Here is a 22654-nt window from a genome sequence, read left to right as displayed (position 1 = left end):
TTCTGTAAAGTCAACTAGAGATCTCCCACTACCACAACAAAGACTACGTGCCTAGTCCCAACCCGTATCATCATATCACCAACATCAAGTTGCTGCCAGAAATTAATTCTTTGAAGTGAAAAATAAATGTGGTTAGTAGTACCAGAATCTATAATCCAGATAGAATCACCGAAGAGTTCCATGAGTGCGTTCGAATCACTCCAATGTCACCATGACCGAAATACATATTATACATTCAATACATACAGTTATGCAAATAACACTAATTATCAGCATGCTATGAACAACAAAAAACAAGGAAAAGAGTACCATACCAGTTGAAGACGTTCTTCAAACATCAGCACTCAAAGCAGCGGAACCCTCCACATGATCTACCAACGCCCACCAGCAGCGTCAACAGCAGCAGCACGAACAACCACACGAACACGAACGCCGCGGGGACGACACCACCAGAAAAGAGCCCTGGGTATTCTCGGAGTGATAACCCAAAGCGTGGTCTATGCTGAATTTGGTAGAGTAAGGAGGAAACACGAATCGTGTAGGAAATAAGCAAGTGGGAGGGAAAAAACGCTATCACATAGCAGACTGCTTATCGTTTAGGAAAAGCTACACGATCGTGTAGGTTTTACTGAATGATCGTTTAGAAAAACGTATACAATCGTTTAGTAAAATCGGCACACTATACAATCGTTTAGAGAAGTTATGCGATCGTGTAGGTGATAGTGAGCGATCGTTTAGGCGGAGAGGAGCTATCCTATATTCTCTTGATTTTCTTAAGCAATCATTTAGGAAACACCAGCGCGCTCTCTCTTTTTCTCTTCGGGCGATTGATCAAAATGAAAACTATTTTCATTTTAACTCATCGGTTACAATAACCAACGTTGCCCCACTAACCCACGTTCGAATGTGAATTTTGGATTAATTATCATATAATTAACCAACTAATTAATTAATTAATATAATCATATTATATTTTTATCCTATAGTTTGATATCACATATCTACTATAGTATTTTCTCCTCTACTTGATATAAATCATATTTATATCAATTTCCTCCAAAATAATGTATCTCATACATTTAGCCAATTATATAATATATAATTAACCAGTCCAATTATATCATATATAATCGAATTTTCTCTTGTCAATTTGAACATTTCAAATTAACCCAAATACTGGTTCTCGACATTATCCAAGCTACCCAGGGGACCTAATGAACCCGTGGCTCAAAGCTCCAACGGTCCGTGAATAGCTGAATAAACTCTTTAGCCACGAGATCCACCATTCGTTAACTGTCAGGCATTCCACTAAAGACCAACAGCTAAACTCTTTTTACCACAGATATATTTCTATGTCCATCGGATATAATCAATCATGAGTACGATGACCCTTCACAGATGCTCGTAAGTACAGTTTGGCCAAATTACCGTTATGCCCCTGTAGTTACATCTCATTCCTTAAGTACCACCGATTCCTCTAATGAACAATACAACATAGTCTAACTATGTGTAAACACCTCTCGGGCCAAGAGAAGGTGTGTGGCGCCACATCATTCAAGCCCCGAAATCATCCCTTAAGGGAGCTATCTATCTACTTACCTCTGTGTAGCTAAGTTCCTAGCTCCCAACTCAAACGAATCCCTAAAATGGTAAGTTTGAATCGGCGACCTAGCCACTCGCACCATACAAATCAAATGATCACCCTCAATAGAAGGAGTTCCCAACTCACTCAGGATTGAGGTCATGTTACCTATGGTCATCCTAGTGAAGTGAAGTCTCTATCATGAATGGTGTTATATGACGAGACGTTAACACTTCGTGGTCAGATCTTATACAAACTCTTTGTATAGGATGCCCACACTCGCATGTCCACAACACGAATGATCAGGATCAGACCATCTGTGACAAGTCACAACACTTGTGACCATTCTATAAAGTAGGTCGCATCCTTAGCGTTACCAGGATAAGGTTTTCCTCCTGTATCCATATACTACAGACCATTTTGGTTATCACTCAAGACATGATCCACTTGTATGTCACCATATACATGCTTGAGTCACATAAAGATAACCAGGGATTTTATGTTTATTTGTTTGTAGTAAAGTAAATAAACAGGTAATTAAGGAAAATACAAGATGTGAAGTAAATATCATATATTAACAACACAAGTGTTTTTACAAATTGTTTACAAACTACAAGACACGAGACTTTAGGGCATCAACCCCAACAATCTCCCACTTGTCCTAAAGCGAAGTGGGGTGTATAAAAAACTAGTACAAAAGAATAAACTAGGGCATAAAAGCCCAATACAAGAAAATCTCTCACTTGCCCAAGTCCAACCGCGGGCGATCTTGTAGACCCATACTCCGTAGGTGACCCACAAACACCGTAGCCGTGAGAGCCTTCATAAACGGTTCAGTTGAAGGAAATTGGAAGCGGATTTTCATGAGTAGCGGAACAAGACTATTCCAAATTACAATCATGAATAAACAATGCATTTACAGTCGACTTCAAACAAGCAGTTATGCAAATCATATAGAAATTACAACATGAAAATCTCAAAAGCACAAAGGGAAAACTATACAAACAATGGCAGAAGCGTCTCCACACTCCGTTGCGCATGAACGCTCAAACAATCAGCAACCTCAAACGCCCAATCTACACGACCGCAACACCGCATCAACACAGCACGAACACTTCGCACTCGTCCTTAATGAACTCCTCCGCAACACGAACAGCCTCCACAGCACCCCAAACGGCCTCCAGAAAACCTCGACAGTGTCGAGTTGAGTCTGACACCTCCAACAAGGCGACCTTGGTATTCTCGGTGTGAGAATCCAGAGGGTGGGCTCTGTTCGGACTTTGTATGAGGTAATCGAAGGAGGAAACAACGATCGCATACACGACTGGGCAAGTGGGAGATGGTGGAGAGCTATCATATAAGTCGATGCCCAATCATTTAGATAAAGCTAAACGATCGTCTAGCAAAAGCTATGCAATTGTTTAGTCTATCGTTTAGCTCGGTCGGTCGCCTACAGGTACTATACGATCGTTTACCTTGGGCCAGCAATCGTCTAGCAAAACTATATGATCGTTTAGTAAATACTGCACGATCGTTTAGCTAGCCCAGCCGTCGTTTAGTAATATGTATTTACTTGATGACTATCGTGAGTCTCTTTTGCGCGGAGAGAAAACTCAAACTACTTTTTCAATATTTTGTAAAAAAAAAAAAAAACTTCTTTTTCAAATAGGAAAACCAATTTCCTTTTAAACTCACGGTTACCATGATCCAATAATCACCCACTACTTTGGTTATTTAAAAGAAAAAGAATTAATCATCTAATAATTAATATCATTATAAACCTAAATGATAATCAACTTATCATACTATATTTATAACCTATAGTTTTAATATTTCATCTCATGAAACATATAAACCATAGTTTTTTTTCTACTCCATGGTACTTAATGTAAATCTCATTTACATCAATCCTCCACTAGATGTATCTTATACATCATACCGATTATATCATATATAATCAAAATACCTCTTGTCAATTTGAACATTTCAAATCAACACCAAAAATTGGTCCTCAACTGAATCCATTGAGGTACCAAAGGAACCTCATGGACCTGTAGCTCGAAGCTCCAACGGTACGTGAATAATTGACTAAACAATTTAGTCATGGGATCCACCATCCTTTAACTGCCAGGCACTCCACTAAAGACCGACAGCTGAACTCTCCTTACTACAGATATATTATGTGTCCATCTTAACCAATTAGCAGTGCGACAACCCTTCACAAATCACTCGTAAGCACAGTTAGACCAATAACCGTTTTACCCCTATAGTTACATTTGTCTCCTCAAGTACCATTGATCCTTGTAATGAACATAAGTCATAGTCCTACTATGAATGAGTCTTCTCTTCCAAAGAGAAGTTGTGGCTACTATGTTCAAGCCCCGGAATCAGCCCTTAAGGGAGCAATCTCTTTACTTATCTCTGCTTCGGGAAAGGAGTAAATTCCATAGTGTGGATTGCGTTCCCAGCTCCCAGATCAGACAAGTCCCCAAAAAAGTAAGCATGTTGAGTTGGCAATCTGGCCACTCTCACCCATACTAATCAAAGGACCGCCCTCAAAGGCAGGAATTCTCAAAACACTCAGGATTAAGGTCGTGTCACCTATGGTCATTTAGGTGAGATGCAAGTCTCTAGTATCAACGGCGATCTATACAGAGTCTACTCATCTCATAGTCCAGGTCTTATACACACTCTTTGTATAGGACACCCCCGCTCCACATCTCTACATGAATGGTCAGGATCAATCATTTGTAGTAGTTTACAACACTTGCAAACCTCTACAAAGCGGGCCGTATCCGTAGTGTCACCAGGATCAAGTATCTCACCTTAATCCTTATACTACAGACCTATTTAGGTTATCACTTAAGGCATGATCCACTTGTACATCACATATACATGTTTAAGTTCACATAAGATAACCAAGGACCTTTGTTTATTGGATATGAGTAAATGCCAGAATTAAATAATACTTATTTTATTCATTGAACAATGTGTATCTTTAAAAACAACGAGACTCTGGGAGAATTAGGACACCAATCCCAACATCAGCAACATTAAAATGTCCTGGGCTAGACTGATACCTACTGACTTATCTCCTCAACCTCCTGAGGCATCTTAGGATACATGTCCTTAGACAAAGTGACTCCACGCCTAAACAGCAATAGGCCCCTCCTGGAGTCTTGCATCGAGTACTTGAGCAACATCTTGTCAATGTACGATGTCTGAGATAGTGCTAGCACTTTGTTCTTACGATCCCGAAAGATCTGTATACTTAGAAAAAATCAATCCTCTCCCAAATATTTCATTTGGAATTGGGTCGCTAGTCAGTTCGTAACTGTAGTCAGTAGATCTACATCATTCCTAATGAGTAGGATATCGTCTACGTATAACACTAAGAAGATTACTGAAGCGTTGATGATCTTCTTGTAAATACAAGGTTCATCAAAGTCGCCATCCCGATCAACATCCTCCATTGTCTTCTTATAAGACAACGGATCCTCAACATCGCCTTCTGCTACCATAGCTAGGATTTTAGTGAAACCCAGATAGCGAACGGGTGGGTTCGCAACCCTCCCACTACGTCGAGGTTCCCTCAACTCTTGAGGTGGAACCGACCTACTGGATGAACTCCCATCAACAACTCTTGCTGATGTAGCTGGCTCTTCAACAACTCTTGTCGAAGTTTCAGTAGTTTCATTGGAAAGCTCACGCAACACGACTTTGTTTCGTGGACTGTGCTCCTTTATATAATCCTCCTCCAGAAAAGTAGCGTTTGTTGAAACAAACACCCTATTTTTCGTCGGATCATAAAAATAACCCCCTCGTGTACCTTTGGGGTAGCCTACAAAGAGGCATAACCTCGACCGTGGTTCCAACTTCTTGTGATTAGCCTCAAGCACATGTGCAGGGAGACCCCAAATGCGGAAGTGACGTAAACTAGCTTTACGCCCGTTCCACAACTCCAGAGGTATTCTTGCAACACTCTTGGAGGGAACACAGTTAAGTATATTTACCGCAGTCTCCACTGCGAAACCCCAAAACGAGTCCGGTAAGGAAGCCTAACTTATCATCGAGTGAACCATGTCTAACAAGGTTCTATTTCTCCTCTCCGCTACACCATTCTCCTAAGGTGTACCCAGCGCTGAGAGTTGGGAAACGATTCCATGTTCTATCAAATAGTCCTGAAATGTCGAGTCCAAAAACTCTCCACCTCAATCCGATCGAAGTGTCTTACTCCGTCTATCTAATGCGTTTCAACTTCAGCCTTGAACTTTTTGAACTTTTCAAAGGATTCAGACTTCCGTTGCATAAGATAAACATACCCGTACCTGGAGTAATCATCAGTAAAACTGATAAAATACTCAGCCACCTCGGGCTCGCACATTCATAAAATCACAAAGGTCAGAATATACTAACTCAAGAGGCTCCTTGGCTCTAAAACCTTTTCCAGTAAAAGGTCGTTTAGTCATCTTACCCTTAAGGCAAGATTCGCACACTAGTAAAGAATTTTCTTCTAACTCATTTAGAAGTCCATTCTTTACTAATATCTCAATCCTATTGAGATTGATATGCCCTAAACGAAGATGCCAAAGTTGGGCATTTTCTTTTGGAGAAATTTGTCGATGTTTTGTTTAAGTTACGGCAATTCTGAACAATTCAGTATTATGGAGGGAATTAATGGCTAACGGCCTTAGCATATATAAATTCGATTCCAGATTTGCTGTGCAAATAAAAACACCATTTATGAATAAACACTTTATCCACATTAAACGAGATACTATATTTACATTGCAATAAACACTTTACAGAAATAAGGTTCCTTTTTAGTTCAAGAACAATAAATACATGATGTAAAATAAGAAACCTATTATGTAAAGCTAACTGGAGTCCTTCCACTGCCACAACTGAGACGACATGCCCGGTGCCTACTCGCATCGTCATCTCATGTAAAGATTTGCTTCACCCTTCTATTCTTTGCTTTTCATTAATGACTGAATGTCTGTAGCTCATTGAGGAAGGTAGTTAAGTTGTAGCCAATCCTGTTCAAAACAAAATTGCTACGGAAATGAAGGAAACTTTCAAAAAAAGATTCCAAAACGAAGTTAACCTGACTGGATTCATCGATGACGGACCCATTCATCTCTACCACGTTCAAGTGGACCATCATGTTAAAAACATGTTCTTGAACAGATGCCCCTTCTTACATACGGGTATTGGAGATATGTTTGAAAGTATCATGCCTGAGTTGTGCGGACGGTTGTTCGAACATTCCCTTTAGAGACGCCATGATCTCACGGGCTTTGGAGCTGGAATGGGAGGACAGTCCTCTATCAGGACGAAACGGAGGTCATCAATGATTAAAATTGTGTTGATCGTGTTTTTCCATGAAAAATAATTTTCGCCTGTTAGTTTATTAGCGGTGAGCAAGTTTAACGTAACGGTAGCCATAACAAATTAAAAAATTCCTAAAACATACAAATTATTTATTATTAGTATGTTTGCATTAAACCACTAAGACAACCAATAAGTTTTAGCAAAAAAAAAAAAAGTCTAATGTACCCTAAGTGACATCTATTTTGCAATGATGTTTCAGTGAGGTAGGACAAAAGCCACCGTAGGGTGATCAAGTGCCCCTTCACTGAAATGAGACATTTTCAATCATTAGACAGATAAAACACCTTGTAACTGTAACTAACAGTCACCATTGTTCGGTCCATAATTTGTTAACTTGCTTAACAATTTTTGTAAGTGTAACCCCTCATTTTAGGTTCTAGAGTTCCCCCCCCCCCCCCCCCCAATGAGCCAACCGTAGGGAAAAACCAATTGGGACATGAAACTAAAGTAACCCTATCCATTTCTGGAGATCGAATAGAGTGTCATGCAAAAATATCATCCTTTAGGTGGACACCCACAGTGCCACGAGGCCATGCACGAAACTTTACTTCAACCTAATGAGAGAGACCGAGGGATGTGTTGTCACACAACCCACTCCCACTTACTATAAACACTCTCTTCATTCACCTTGATATTGATCTATACAAATGCCACCCCTAGGAGGACATCCATGGTGCCTCGAGACAGAATATAAACTTCACCGTGTGAATTTTAAGGGAGAAACGTGAAGAAGATAAAAATGAAGTATCATATACCCCATTTTCCTCTCACTGAGCATTTTACCTAGGGTTAAATTATTTAGGAAAATCTGGCTACTGATTTCAACTAAGTGAATGTTTAATTTGCCCAAAAAACATCATTTGTCTTTGGATTGTTAAAAAAAATTTGATCAAGGTCCATTAAACTCTTTAATAAACTTTAATCAAATTTGCATGCATGTAACAAATCTATCTAATTCACCTTTCCAGGTAAGTTCCCAGGTAGGGGCGTTACGTTTCCGTCAATTTAAATACCCCAGCCTAGACAGAACTCGTCTTAGATAAAAAGATCCCTTATAGATACATTTGTTACATTATTAATATTTTATTATGAATCAATTTAGTCCTATTAAACCGATTAAAAGATTAAACTAAAATTTGTAATCCTATTAGAAACGTGATCTTAGGTCTATGTGAATCATATTTTAAAATAATTTTAAAAGATGATTAAAACCTAAAATTTGTATGCAACTCTTAATTATTGATTTTAATTTCTAATTTCATTTTGTTATAACAATTATAAACAAAAGAAATAAATGAAAACCATACATTGCATGCATTGACAAATTTTAGTAAATTATAATATTTATAAATTAACCTAAAGTAGTGTCATGCTTCATGCAATTTTATTTCATTACTAACACATAACAAGTATATAATAAAGTAATGAAACCCACAATAGCATACATCCATACATACATTGAACTATATATTATAACATTTATAATATAAATGATGCATGGATATGCTGTTAATGCATGCATGCATATATTATAACATTTATACTATATGATGCATGAGCATGCTATATAATTTAAATCATCTATATTCAAATATTATAACACTTATAATATAAAATGATGCATGAAAATAAATGCATAACCTATGGTAGGATTTTATACTATATGGCATACTATATGACATATATATAAAATTAAAACATACATCACATGTATAATTAATTAAACAAAAAATTATTGGATTGGGATTGGACACTAAACAATCAATTAAATTAATATAACATTTATATTAATTTAATTAACCAAACTACTAACTATTACAAGAATAAAAGTCAACCGGTTAAAAAAACAAGCGAACCAGGCCTTGAACTGCCCGAACCGGACCAACTAGCCATCGAACCGAATCGGAACCGCTCAAACTGACTGAACCGTAACCAGACCAAGTGAGCCACAAACCAAACCGGACCAAAACCAGTTGATTCTTTTTGTATCGCAGCATTGCAACGCTGGGCACTACGAAAAGAACACAACATTGTTCTTCATTGCAGCCTTCTAACTCTAAGGCACAGTGTACAATGTTGCGATGCAGTCCCGACTGCACAGCAACGATCTCCATCGTTTCTCCGCCAAAATTGGTACCGTTTTCTCTAGATCTGCCGCGAAAAAGCCACGAAAGACTCAAGGACTTCCAAATACATACTTGATAGCAAGGATTATACCCAAAACATGGGCCTTTACATGCCAAAATGTAAATGAAAGCAGTAAATAGTGTCAATCCCATCAAACATCCAATAATTTCAAAAAAAAAAAAACCCATCAAGAACATTCATCACGTGAAGAGAAAAGACAGATTGATAAAATCCCACCAACAACTATAAAATTAATATGAAATTAAGGGAAAATGGGATAAAAAATACGCTCTGATACCAATTGAAGGATCTCAATGAAGAGTCTATGAGCGGAAGCGGGATCGTCCCAAAATTCCCAATTTTACATCATTGAAATTTTACAGAAAAGTAGAAAATATGCATTTACATAAAAATAGTAGCATGCTTAAAGAAGAGGAAAAGAAAAAGTTCTAGAAAGACTTACCCTTGAAGATCTCAACACTTCACGTTAAAACCCCTTCTGTGAAAAAACACATACAAATTGTAAAGGCCAAATGGGCACTACTAATAGGGAAACTCAGTATTCTCAAGCAGAGAACCTAGGAGGTGTGGACTCTGGTTATTTTGGTTGAGAGGGAGAAGGAAAAAAAGGAGAGAAAGAGGAATGATTGATTTTGCTTTCTCTGAGATTTCTCAAATCAACAGAGAAATCTCCTCTGACCAAATTTTGTAGGAAGAAGAAGATTGCCCAGAAGGAGCATCCACTCTGCACGTTTTGAGAGAGAAAAAAGGGAGGGAGTTACTCCTTCCCTTAATTAATTTAAATTAATTTTAAATTAATAAAATTGATTTATTTAATTTAATTTAATATATATTAATATGATAGCTAACTTATCATATAATATATATATTAAACTATGCTATATCAAATATAACATATAACCTATAGTTTTAATATTGTATCATATACAATATAACCTATAGTTTCTTTTTTCTCACCAATGGCTTTTAATATAAATCATATTTATATTAAATTTGATTATATGAATCCAATTCATATAATTAATATTTGAATCATATTCAAATATTTATTTCCTTTCATAAATACTTAATATTATAATGTATCAAATACACTATAGTAATTATATCACATATAATTAAAATTTAATTAATTATATCATATATAATTAATTTCCTCAATTAATTTGACCAATTCAAATTAATCCAAAAACTGATTCTCATTTAATCCTATTGAGCTACCAAGGGGACCTCATGGACCTATAGCTTGAAACTCCAACGGTATGTGAATAATTAATTAAACTCTTTAATTAAATTATTTACCATTTGTTAACTGTCGAGCACTCCATTATAGACCGACAACTGCACTCTTCACACTACAGATATATTTCTGTATCTATTGGATATAACCAATCAATAGTATGATGACCCTTCACGAATTTCTCATAAGTACAGTTGGGCCAAAATTACCGTTTTACCCCTATAGTTACTTCTAACTCCTTAAATATCATTGATCCCTTCAATGAATAATAAATCATAGTCCAACTAAGATCAAACCCCTCTCGGGCCAGGAGAGGGTGTGGCGCCACATTGTTCAAGCCCTAGAATCCACCCTTAAGGAAGTAATTTATCCACTTGCCCCGATATTGGGGAAGGAGTGAATTCTTTCTTGTGTAGTTGGGTTCCCAACTCCCCAATCATACGAATCTCCAAAATGGTAGGCTTGTTGAGTCGGCATTCTAACCACTCTCACCCATACAAATCAAAAGACCACCCTCATAGGCAGGAGTTCACAACTCACTCAGGATTCAGGTCATGTTACTTATGGTCATCTTGGTGAAATAAGTCTCTATTATGAACAGTGTTATATAAAGAGACTAAACATTTCGTGGTTCGGTCTTTTACAAACTCCTTTGTATAGAATATCCCTGCTCACATATACCCACATGAATGATCAGGATCAGATCATTTGTAGCACTTTACAAATATTGTTACACCTACAAAGCGAGTCATACTCGTAGTGTCACCAAGATAAGGTATTCAGCCTTATCCATCTACTATAGACCATTTAGGTTATTACTTAAACATGATCCACCCGTATGTCTCTACATATATGTCTAAGCTACTAGATAACTCTGGATGTTAGTTTATTGGTTTGTGGTTAATGCAACTAATTTTGAAATAAAACATCAAATATTTTATTACATAAAGAAAATGTTTGTACATTACAATTATAAACTATAGGACCCTACGAGATTTAGGGCATCAACCCCAACAAGAGAGATTAGTGGTACTTAAGGAGTTAGATGTAACTACAGAGGCAAAACGATAATTTTGGTCCAGCTATACTTACGAGCAATTTGTGAAGGGTCATCGTGCTATTGACTGGTCATATCTAATGGACACAGAAATATATTTGTAGTGCGAAGAGTGAAGTTGTTAGTCTTTAGTGGAGTGATCGGTAGTTAATGGATGTTGGGTAATTGAATTAAAGAGTTTAGTTAATTATGTAAGTACCATTGGAGCTTCAATCTATAGGTCCATAAGGTCCCCTCTGTAGCTCAACAGGAATTATTAAGAATTAATTTTGGATTAATTTGAATTGTTCAAATTATTTGAGTGAATTAATTATATGTGATATAATTAATTAATTTAATTATATGTGATATAATTAATATAATGTATTCGATACATTATAACATAAAGTTTACTTTGAGATGAATTAAATATTTGAATACGATTCAAATAATAATTATATGAATGAATTTCATATAATTAAATTTAATATAAATATGATTTATGTTAAAAACCATAAATGGTAGAGATGAATTAAATATTTGAATATGATTCATATATTAATTATATGGGTGAGATTCATATAATTGAATTTAGTATAAGTGTGATTTATATTAAATATCATGCATAGTTGAGAGAAAATAAAACTATAAGTTATATTGTATTTGATACAATATAAAAATTATAGGTTGTGTTATATTTGATATAACATATAGTGTGTAGGTATATATATAATTATTAATTTAATTTAATTATTTTTATTCTAATTTAATTTTGGAGAAGTTATAACTCTCTCCTTTTAATTCTCTCTCAACCAGAATGTGGGGGCTTCAGTTTTCACGAATGCTCAATCATTTTCTTCCTCTGGCTTGACAGAAAAATCTCTCAGGTTTTCTCTCGTTGGAATTCAGAGAGAAGAAAAGTTCTTCTTTTTCCTCCTCTCAATTTTATCCATCTTCCAAAATAAGCAGAGCCCATTACTCTTGCTGAATTCTCAATCCCAAGAAAATACAGGAGGTTTCGTTTGTGGTGGTGGCCATTTGGGATTTTGTTTTTTGTTTTTTTATTTTTTTTTATTTTTTTGGAGATCGAGATCCATAATGAAGGGTTTGTGATCCGAATCAAGGAAATTCGTGAGGAATTATTGGGCTTCAAGGGTAAGTCCTATTTTCTCCTTCTTCCTTCTTGTATTAAGCATGTTGTAAATCTCTTTTAATGCATAATATTTTTCTTGTTCTGTAAAATTGGAATTCTAAGGAAAAAAATGAAAATTGGGATGATCCCCTTCCGCTGCAAACCTTTATTGGTTCTTTCGCAAGGTCCCTTCATTAAGTGACCGACATTTAATGAAGATTGATTAATTTAATTAAAAATTTTAATTAATTAATTAAATATCATTGGAGCTTCAATGTATAAGTCTATAAGGTCCCCTCGTTAGCTCAACTAAGATTAATGAGAATCAAATTAATTTTGGATTAACTTGAATTATTCAAATTAATTAAAGAGAATTAATTATATGAGATATAATTAATATAATGTATATGATATATTATAATATAAAATTGTAATGAGAGAAATAAATATTTGAATATGATTCAAATAAATGAGAGAAATAAATCTTAAACAGGAAGATTTCTTACCTCGACAAAGCTCCGTGTTTATCCAAGGAAATATGGAAGCTTATTGAGAGTTGCCCGGACTTGGTCACTACGACCCCTTCTCCTCGAAGTCTACTTCTCTTTTGTAAATCGGAAAATTAATGTTTTGGCTAATGATATTGCTTTCAAGGCTAGAAGATTTAGGATGTCTAGGCTTTGGTGTAAGGATTTTCCAAATTGGGCTTTAGCCTTTGATGTATCTATGCCCAAAATGTCTTATAATAATAATACAAATCACTTCTAAAACAAATATTAATTATATGAATATGATTCATATAAAAAAATTGTAAATTAAAATTAATATAAATATGATTCATATCAATTCTATAAGTTACAAGGGAGATTAATAAACTATAGATTAAAATTAATATGAATATGATTCATATTAATTCTATAGGTTATATGAGAAAATAATCAACTATAGGTTAAAATTAATATGAATATGATTCATATTAATTCTATATGTTATATAAGAGATTAATAAACTATAGGTTATATTATATATGATATAATATAATTTATAAGTTATATGTACATTAAGTTGGTTATTATATATATATATACATATATTATTATTATTGAACTAATCTTTTTGAATTTTAAAATTAATAATATATATAATATATATGTTATTATTATAGATGCTCCCTTTTCCCCAAAATTAAACTCAGCAAGCCCACACCTCCCCTCTGATTCTCATTCTAGAGAATAACAAGTAAGCTCTCGTGGTGATGTTCCTTCTGGTTTGTTGTTGCTAAGTTGGTGAAACCAGAAGGGAGACGGAGATCTGTTTGTGATCGTGTTGTGGTTTGGAGAGGAAGTGAAAAGACCGATATCTTTAATGGTGAGTTCTTGGTTCCCTTTCTCCTCTGTAAATCACAGTTGTAAAAAACATGCTCAATGAATTTTGTTTATCAATTTACATCCTCTAGTTTATTATACATTCTGTAAAATGAAATTGAGACTCAATCGCATTCACATACTTTCGGTGTGAGTATTCGGAACTCTTCAGTACTAAGCATGTTTTACAATATAGTATAGAGGAATAAGAAAAGTTTGTCCTTAAAGACTTCAACAATTTTCCTATTCTCTTCAAGAACTCTTTCCACAAATAGAATCAAAGGGACACTACCACTAATATCTTCTCCGCTATTCTCCAACAAGGAACGGATGGTGAGATCCGAGAATTATGAAAGAATTAAGGGGAGGAATACCTCAGAGAACTTTTCTCTATTCCTCAAAGTTTTTTTGAGAGTTTAAAAGAAAAATATTGTTTTAATTTCAAAATTCGTGTGTTTCTTTTGCAAAAACAATCATCGTCTAGAGAAAGACTTGAACTAATCCTCCTCACACAGTAGAGTTATCTTATTATTTATTTAATTTAATATTAAATCTAGTTTAATATATAATTAAATAAATATTAATTAATTAATTAATTAATAGATTAAATATCGCATATTTATTTAATTTATATTCTAATCATATTTAAATATGTTCCCCCCTCCTAACCTATAGTTTTAATACAAATATGGTTCATATTAAATAATATTTTAATCTTATTCAACATAATTAATATTTGAATTTTATTCAAATAGATATCTCTCTTATCTTATAAAGTTTAATTTTGAATCTCTTCAAAATTAACTTTACATTATATCTCAGTATACATATTAATTGTACCTTATACAATTAATTCCCTAATATAATTTGAACTCTTCAAATTCTTTCAAAAACAAATGTTCCTTGTTTATCCTTAGTAAGCTAGCAGAGAAAACCTAATGGACCTACATATTAGAAATTCCAATGATTCATGATAAAATAATTAAACTCTTTAATTATGTTAATCAACATTCATTAACTGCGAGTCGCTCCACTAAAAGCTCACAGCTACACTTTTCGCATTATAAATATATTTTTGTATCTATGGATATAACCAATTACTAGTAAATGAACCCTTCACGTAATTACAATTAGGTCAAATTACTGTTTTACCCATGTAGTTATCTCTTACTCTTTAAGTATCATTGATCTCTCTAATGAATAATCAGTTTATAGTCCAACTATAAATTAAATCTCTCTCGGACCAATGAGAGGGTGAGACCTCATTTTTCAAGACCTACAACCAGTCTTAAGATCAATTCATCTACTTATCATACTTAGACAAGTCCCCAAAATAGTAGGCATATTGGAGCCAACGGCTCGAGCCACTCTCACTCATACAAATCAAAGGACTGCCCTCATAGACTCGTTCATAACTCATTTAGGATTGAGATTGAGTTATCCATAGTCATCCTATGACATGTTAATCTCTTCAATCAACAGTGTTATAAAAAGAGATTAATCATTTCATGGTCCGGTCTTATACAAACTCTTTGTATAGGTTACTCATGCTCACATGTCTCCACATGAACGATTTGGATCATATCGTTTGTAACACTTACGACTCTTGTAACATTTACAAAATGGGTCATATCTGTAGTGTTACTAAGATAAGGCACCCAACCTTATCAATATACTATAGACCTTTTAACTTATTACTTTAACATGATTCTCCTGTATATCTACCACATGCTATTCAAGTTACATACAATAACCTAATTTTGGATCTTAGTTTAATAGAATGGGTTATGCACAAATAAAATAATTCTTTATTTTATTAATTAAACAATTCGTCTATATAATATTATGAACTACGAGATCCACGAGACTTAGGGCACTAATCCTAACAATTTTCATATGGTTTTTTTTATTTTTTCTAGGATTGATTCTTTAAATATCTTTCCTATTTTATAATATTCAGTCTATGATGTGTATGTAGATTTATTTTTCGCACTTGATTCAATATTTACAAAAAAAAAAAAAAAAAAAAAAAAAAAAAAAAAATGGTAAACTTTTCCAATGATGGAACCTAGAATATTCATGATATGGATATTTGGGCTGCTGAGGTGGGAACACTTGTTATTATGATATTAAAATTCGATTTCAATGTGTTTTATTTTTTTAAAAAAAAAGTATTTAAGAAAAAAAATTCATTTTATTTTTCCTTTCTTATCTTGGTTTGATATCCTAAAAGGTGGTTTTATTTCAAAAGGAAACTTTGACTTTCTCTAAAACAACCTATTGACATTCTTTTGAATAAAAAGCCCTAAAAAATTGACTTCATAATTTTTTTTTTTCTTTTCCTTAAAACACAAAAGATGACAAAAACAAGTTCTATTTTCATAGTTGTTTTAAAATAAATATAACAAACCTTTCAAAATTATTAAAAAGAGTATTTCAAAGTATGTTCCCCTTTGTATTAATTTATTTAAAAGGTTATGCATCCCTCAATTTTACATATTTTGCACTATATTTTTCAATTGGTTCCCACCCATACTCTCATGAGTCGGCTAGAAGGAACCGGCACCAACCTGAGAGAACTCCTGAGCTGCAAGATCGTTGGTCGACGCGGATGGGAAAAGGCCGCACCATCCAGATTTCCTACTGACTGAACCAACAAGGGGTCTTCGACTACGAGAGGTTGGAGTTGGAGATTTTGAGAGAGGTAGACGCCAAAATTGCCACAAAAGAAAAAAAAGGCAATGCACCACTAGGGTGCGTGGAGCTCGCCAAAGAACTACTAAAAACAGATAGTGCCCTCTTCATCAATAACATCACGGTGGAAAAGCTCCCCGAGCACTTCAAGCTCCCACTGGCGACGAATATGAGGATGTAAAATGTATCGCTTGGCCATGGAATTGCATGGGGTTTCAGAAGATAATACTCTATTGCTTTAGTTTTGCCTTTGACAACGACAACGACAATAACTAGTAAAATTATTTCTTCCATGACAAAGTTTAACACGAAAGTAGTTTTTCCAGACTCTAAACCAACCAAGTGTATAAAACAAAAGTGAACACATGAGCAAGAACAAAAGCATGAGCGAGAAAGTGGGCTAGAGCTAGAACAAAAGTGAAAAAAAAATAATTTGAAAAGAGGCTTACTAACATCATTAGAAAGTTTTGTTTTAAAATGTCAATATATTCGCCCCTTTATATCAATGTTGAACTCTCATATGAAAATATCAATGAAAATTTTAACTCACCATGATATATAATTCGATCTTTGTTTTATGTCAGTCAAATTATCCTCAATAATCGTATTATATAGTTTTTTTCATGTGTATTTTTTAACGAATCTTAAACTAATAGTAAAAAGTTCAGAATAAGTCTTTAAATCACCTCAATCAAAAGGATAAAAAGTAAGTTTATTTTTATGTTTTTTAAAGTTCAACCACATATATTGGGGTAAAGATTTGAAAGATGGCAATAGTAGTATCAGTGTGGTATTATTGAGCATATGAGAAAGCAAGAAGTGATCAAGTTCATATTTGTTGTTCTGTTTTGAAGTGATGCTGATCCCCAACAAATTCAGCAAATTTGGCCATATACTCTTCTGGAATACGCACTGGACGATTGTTTTTATTAACCCAAACGGCCGTAGCCTTTGCCTCTAAGATTGCCTATACACAATGCAAAACACAACACATATATTAGTAACTTTAATCCACATCTAATTAAGTTTAATTTCATTACTAACCTCCATATTTGGAAGCTTGAAGATTAAGTGTTGAATGTAGATGCGAACCCTTGAGGTTCCCGACACCCTGACCTTAAGTACAAATCTGTCTCCACTCTATAGTAAGTACTAAATTAATTCAATTTGTATCTTGATTAAAGCAAAATTTCTAATGGTTTATAGTTAGTTTCATACTCTAAGTGGTGAAAGGAAGTTCAAAGACAATTCTGATAGCGCTAAGGAATCCCCTCTCCCAGTAATTGCATCACGACTCACCCCGATCCTTTCTAGCAGTTCGTGGCGACCTGTTTAATAGGATTATCAGCTTAATTCATTAATCAAATCCAACAATTCTAAAAACATAAAGTTTAGTTTAGAGTTTAGACCATGGTAGCAATAATCTGCATAAACAGCATTGTTGACAACACCGAACTGATCCAGCTCATAATCACGAACTTTTAGCTCAAATTCTTGGAACCAATCCATCTTGTAACTCTGACTGCCAATCAATATTGAAGATTTTTAGTATATATCATAATTAGTGGTGATGGAGAAAAGCAGAGTACCTATTGGAAAATGTTTGAGAAACAGAGGTTTTGGTGCAGAAAATTGGCGAAGAAGAAGGGAATTTGGGCTTGGTAGGTGAGAATTGAATCATTGGATTCATGGAAGCTGCTTGAAACTGCAACATATCTTCTAATTTCTCACTTAATTCTCTCCTCGATCCATGAGAATTTGGGGAATGTTAATGTAAGTATTAATAATATGGACATTCTGTTTCTTCTTCATAAACACTTCCAAAACTAATTAGTGTCATTGATTATAATGTCATTATTATTGTAATTAATATCATTTCTAATGCTGATATTTATTTATCAATCAAAACTTTAAATTAAATTACATTTATATGGTTGGCCAAACAAATTAATCTGTTTGATGGAAAATTGCAATGCTTCAACCTAGGGTTAGGATTAGTTTTTTTCAAGTACGCTTAACTTTTTAAGTCTCAGTAATCATTTCGGTTTTTATTTTTGGTTTTTTAAAATTAAATCTATTTCCTTCAATTTTTTATAACGATTTACATCTTTCTTAAATATAATGACTGAATTCTTAACCAAATTTCAAAAACAAAAACTAGTTTTTAAAAGTTTTTTTTTTTTAGTTTTCAAAACTTGGCTTCATTTTTTAAATCATTGATAATAAGTAGATAACAAATAAAGAAATTTGGAGATGAAAGTAATATTTATAGGCTTAATTTTTAAATAATAAAAAAAATAAAAGCCAAATTATTAACAAATTGGGCGTCAGTTTCTAGGATCAAATCACCGTTAATGAAGGTGTATCTCTTTATTATTTTCTCCCAAAATCCTACCGTAGTATCAAATAAAAATTTGTCATATAATTTTGTATGAATTGTATTACACAATTGATTCAACCATTTGCCACTAATTGCAGTTAAATTTTTGTATATACACTCTGGTAAAATAGGATTCATTTAAATGGATTCATTTTAAAAGTTTGGTTAAAAACCATTTTTGGTTCCAAACCTTCCACGTAAGTGATAATTTAGTTCCTAAATATTGATGTATAATTATTTAGTCTTGAATTTTCAATTTTGTAACAATTTAGATCTTGAACTTTAGTATGTAACAATTTAGTCTTTATACTACAAAATATATAACGATATGGTCTCTATTATTGAAATTAGTGTTAAGATTTAATAAGAGACCCAATATACTTATAAGCTACAAAGTCTACATCGTAAAAGACTGAAAGTTTAGGAACTAAATTGTTCCAAATTTATGAATATGAGGATTAAATCGTTCCAAACCAAAGTTCATAGATTAAATTATTACATTCATAAAAGTTTAGGGACAAAATATTTTTTACCCAATAGCTAAGAAGTGCTAATTAATAAATATTTAATAGTTAATTGACTATACTGTGATCTTCCCGATTAATTATCAATGCATAACAAAAACTCAAATATCCTCAACCGATACGGGTTTGCCTAGGGTTTGTCGTCGCTGCTTCGTTCGATATGGGTAGGGAGCCGTTGTTTCGTCTTTGCCAGTCGTCGGTTCGCGCCAAAAGCTTCTGCAAAAGCTTTCGTCTTCGCCTGGATTGACAGAAGTTGCTACAAAAGCTTCTTTGCTGCTTCTACGTCTGACAGAAGTTGCGTTCCTGTATTCCTGCCGCCGTGCCGCCGGTCATCTGGGTTCCTGGATCCGTAGATGTGTTCAAAGGCCGTCGTCGACTGACTGGTAAAGGAGCTTGCAACTTGTTGACTGGTAGGTTCGAAGCTGTAGAGGTGTCCGTGGTCGACTGGTAGGTTGGGTTCTGTTGGTTGGCAAACGGTGATCTTATTGAGGTGTGGGTTTAAAACGGTGAGAGTTGGTGATGATGTTGCATAAGTGGTCGCCTCTAAGACTGAAGGAGAAGAATGGAGGGCGAGTTGCTCGTCAACCCTTTCATCTGCATAGACCGGAGATCAATGTGGGAGTGGGTGCTCATTCTTCGGAGGTAAAGGATTTTGGATTGTCTGACGGTCGCTCTGAGGAAGGTGAAGGGTCTGGTTTGGGGAGTGTTAGGTTGAAGAAGGAAATTCGGGTTGTGAGGGTTGAACCAGGTGGGTTGGGTATTGGGTTAGTTGATGGGCAGGAAATGAAAGGGATGTCTGGGAGCCTTGAGGATGTTGGGGGCCCAGATGAAAACCGGGTTGTGAGGGGTGTTGAGGTGGTCCTTAAGGAAGTTGGATTGAGTGTGCCTGATAGGAATGGGCTGAGGCTGAGTGAAGGGAGTGGAATGGTGCAGGGGGAGCTGGGGAAAGGTTCGATAGGCGTGGGGGTGGGCCGCATGGTGTTGGGTCAGAGTTGGGAGGCTTGGGGTGGCAGAAGTCAGATAGTAAGGAGGTTTCACGGGCTGGGCTTTGTGGAAGTGAGGATCGTTTGGTGGACACTCAGGTTCTTTGTGAGCGAGAGGAGTCGGTTCCTAAAACCGATTTAGCTAGGGGGTTTAGTCCAAAGGTGGTTCCGTTGGAGAAGGGGTATGGTTCTGGTTCTGGTGTGAAAGAGGGAAATTCGTGGGCAGGCCTTTTTGGGTCTAAGTTGAGGAGTAATTTGGAGTTCATTCCCCCATTAGTTGAAAATGATAAAGTTATCGTTGAACCTTGTGAGGAGATTATTGATGAGGGTGTCTGTATGTGGGAAAAATCTCTGGTTGGTCAGTTTTTGGATGCCAAACTCCCGCATTCTGTTATTTGTCGTCTTATTCAGAGAATTTGGGGACGTGTAGAGATGCCAACTATTACCTTGTTGGATAACGGTTTTATTATCTTTAAATTTCAGAAGGTAGAGTCACGGGATTGGGTGCTGGAGAATGGTCCATGGCACTTGGGTAACAAGCCCATCTTATTACGACAGTGGTCTCCAGGTATTGTTCCTAAAACCTTTATTTTTTATTCTGTTTCTATTTGGATTTAATTGGAGCATGTTCCCTTGGAGTTGTGGACGGATAGAGGTTTAGCAATGTTAGCTAATGTCGTGGGTAAACCTATCTCTTTTGATGTTGCAACAAGAGAGCGGCGACAGTTATCGTATGCTAGGGTTTGTGTTCAAGTGGATGGTGATTCGTTAATGCCCCCTTCAATCACTGTTAGAATGCGGGGTCAGAAGTTTATTATTCCAGTTGTGTATGAGTGGAAACCTCGTAGGTGTTCTTGTTGTGGTTCTTTTGGGCATACTGAGGCAGTGTGTGAGCAACAGGAAGTGGAGAAAGGTCAGGAGTTATGTATTGTGGCAATCAATGAAGGGTGTTTGGAGGAGAATGGGGGAATCGAGAGTGTGAGTAAGGGGCAGGACTTGGGTATGGGTGCAAAGGGAACTGGCCCAATGGATGAGATTAAGGGCGTGGGGAAGGTTGAAGAGTTTACTATGGTTAGTTGGCGTAGGCGTGATAGAGAAGGTGTAGGGCATAAGGGTGGTAGTGGGTCACCGGGTACGACGCCATTGAAGAGCAGAGTAGTTTATGGGTCCCCCTGGAATAACTGGGTTTGTAAAGCATGTTGATGATCGTAATCAGTTTGATGTTTTGTATGATAAGAAGGGAGACTCGTTGGCATTGGCACTAATGCAGACAGATCCTGATCTGTTGTTTGTTATAGATGGGATGTTCGGGAGTTTGGGCAGAGGCCTAGTGGGAAGTGATAGGTGTGATCTCTTGCAAGATTCATGATTTGGTGTTCCTGGAATGTTAGGGGGTTGAATGACCCTATCAAATGTAGGGTGGTGGCAGACTTTCTAGCTTCCTCATCTGTTACTTTCTGTTGTTTGCTTGCGATGAGGGTTCGTCGTGAGAATTTTGGTATAGTGATGGGTAGGCTTGGTGATGCTTGGAGTTGTGTGTGTAGCTATAGTGTGCAGAGAGTTGGGAGGATCTGGGTGATGTGGAGGAAGAGTGTCTATGATTTTTCCATTGATGTCAGTAGGGATCAATTCATTTCTGGAACCTTAATGGATATTGTATTTAGTGCTAGGGTACATATTGGTGCTGTGTATGCCTCTAATCACGTGAGCGAGAGGAGGAACTTATGGTCTCAGTTGATTGATGTGTGTGCCTCGTGGTAGCTTCCTAGAGTTGTTTTGGGGGATTTTAATGCTATTCGTAGTAGCTCGGAGGATTTTGGTGGTTGCCCTAACTTGGGGGTTTGATAGGGGTGTTATTGGAGGCGGATCTGGTTGAGTTGGGTGTGACAGGTAACTGGTTTACCTGGACTAGTAAACTTCAGAAGAATGGTATCTTGCGCCGTTTGGATCGATGCTTGTCCATTAAGGCGTGGAATGTAGTTTTTCCGTATTCGGAGGTTACGGTTGGTCAGTGAGGATTTCTGATCATAGCCCTCTTCTGGTTTCTACAGGGGAGACGAGGAGTAGGCCGCCTGCTACGTTTCGTTATTTCTCTCATTAGGCTGAGGCAGAGGGTTTTCTTGATACTATCAGGTCAGTGTAGAGAAGGTCTGAGGATGTGTCTCCTATGGTTAGTTTTG

The 22654-nt window shown here is 35.7% G+C and overlaps 1 protein-coding gene across 1 annotated transcript; it reads right to left on the bottom strand.

Moving 5' to 3' along the window:
* Nucleotides 1-17269: 17269 nt before the first annotated feature.
* LOC120081944 (acyl-acyl carrier protein thioesterase TE3, chloroplastic-like) lies at nt 17270-18364 on the bottom strand. Its single transcript, XM_039037132.2, has 5 exons — nt 18177-18364; nt 17997-18109; nt 17806-17915; nt 17632-17727; nt 17270-17554 (listed from the first exon to the last, which is right to left on the bottom strand). The coding sequence occupies exons 1-5, from the start codon at nt 18299-18301 to the stop codon at nt 17417-17419; spliced, it is 582 nt and encodes a 193-aa protein (XP_038893060.1). The 5' UTR covers nt 18302-18364; the 3' UTR covers nt 17270-17416.
* Nucleotides 18365-22654: the final 4290 nt, after the last annotated feature.

This window comes from Benincasa hispida, chromosome 7, assembly GCF_027475165.1.
Source record: "Benincasa hispida cultivar pf3 chromosome 7, pf3_genome.v1.1, whole genome shotgun sequence".
NCBI lineage: Eukaryota > Viridiplantae > Streptophyta > Magnoliopsida > Cucurbitales > Cucurbitaceae > Benincasa > Benincasa hispida.
The sequence above is the reverse complement of the archived record's forward strand: the minus strand, read 5'-3'. Positions and strand labels throughout refer to the sequence as shown.

Excerpts from the sequence above, each read along its gene's own strand:
- LOC120081944 (XM_039037132.2), bottom strand. The coding sequence starts at position 18,301 with ATGTTGCAGTTTCAAGCAGCTTCCATGAATCCAATGATTCAATTCTCA. Across the intron at positions 18,110-18,176 it reads TCTCAAACATTTTCCAATAG|TCAGAGTTACAAGATGGATT; the intron begins GTACTCTGCTTT and ends ATTGATTGGCAG. Across the intron at positions 17,916-17,996 it reads TGCAGATTATTGCTACCATG|GTCGCCACGAACTGCTAGAA; the intron begins GTCTAAACTCTA and ends CCTATTAAACAG.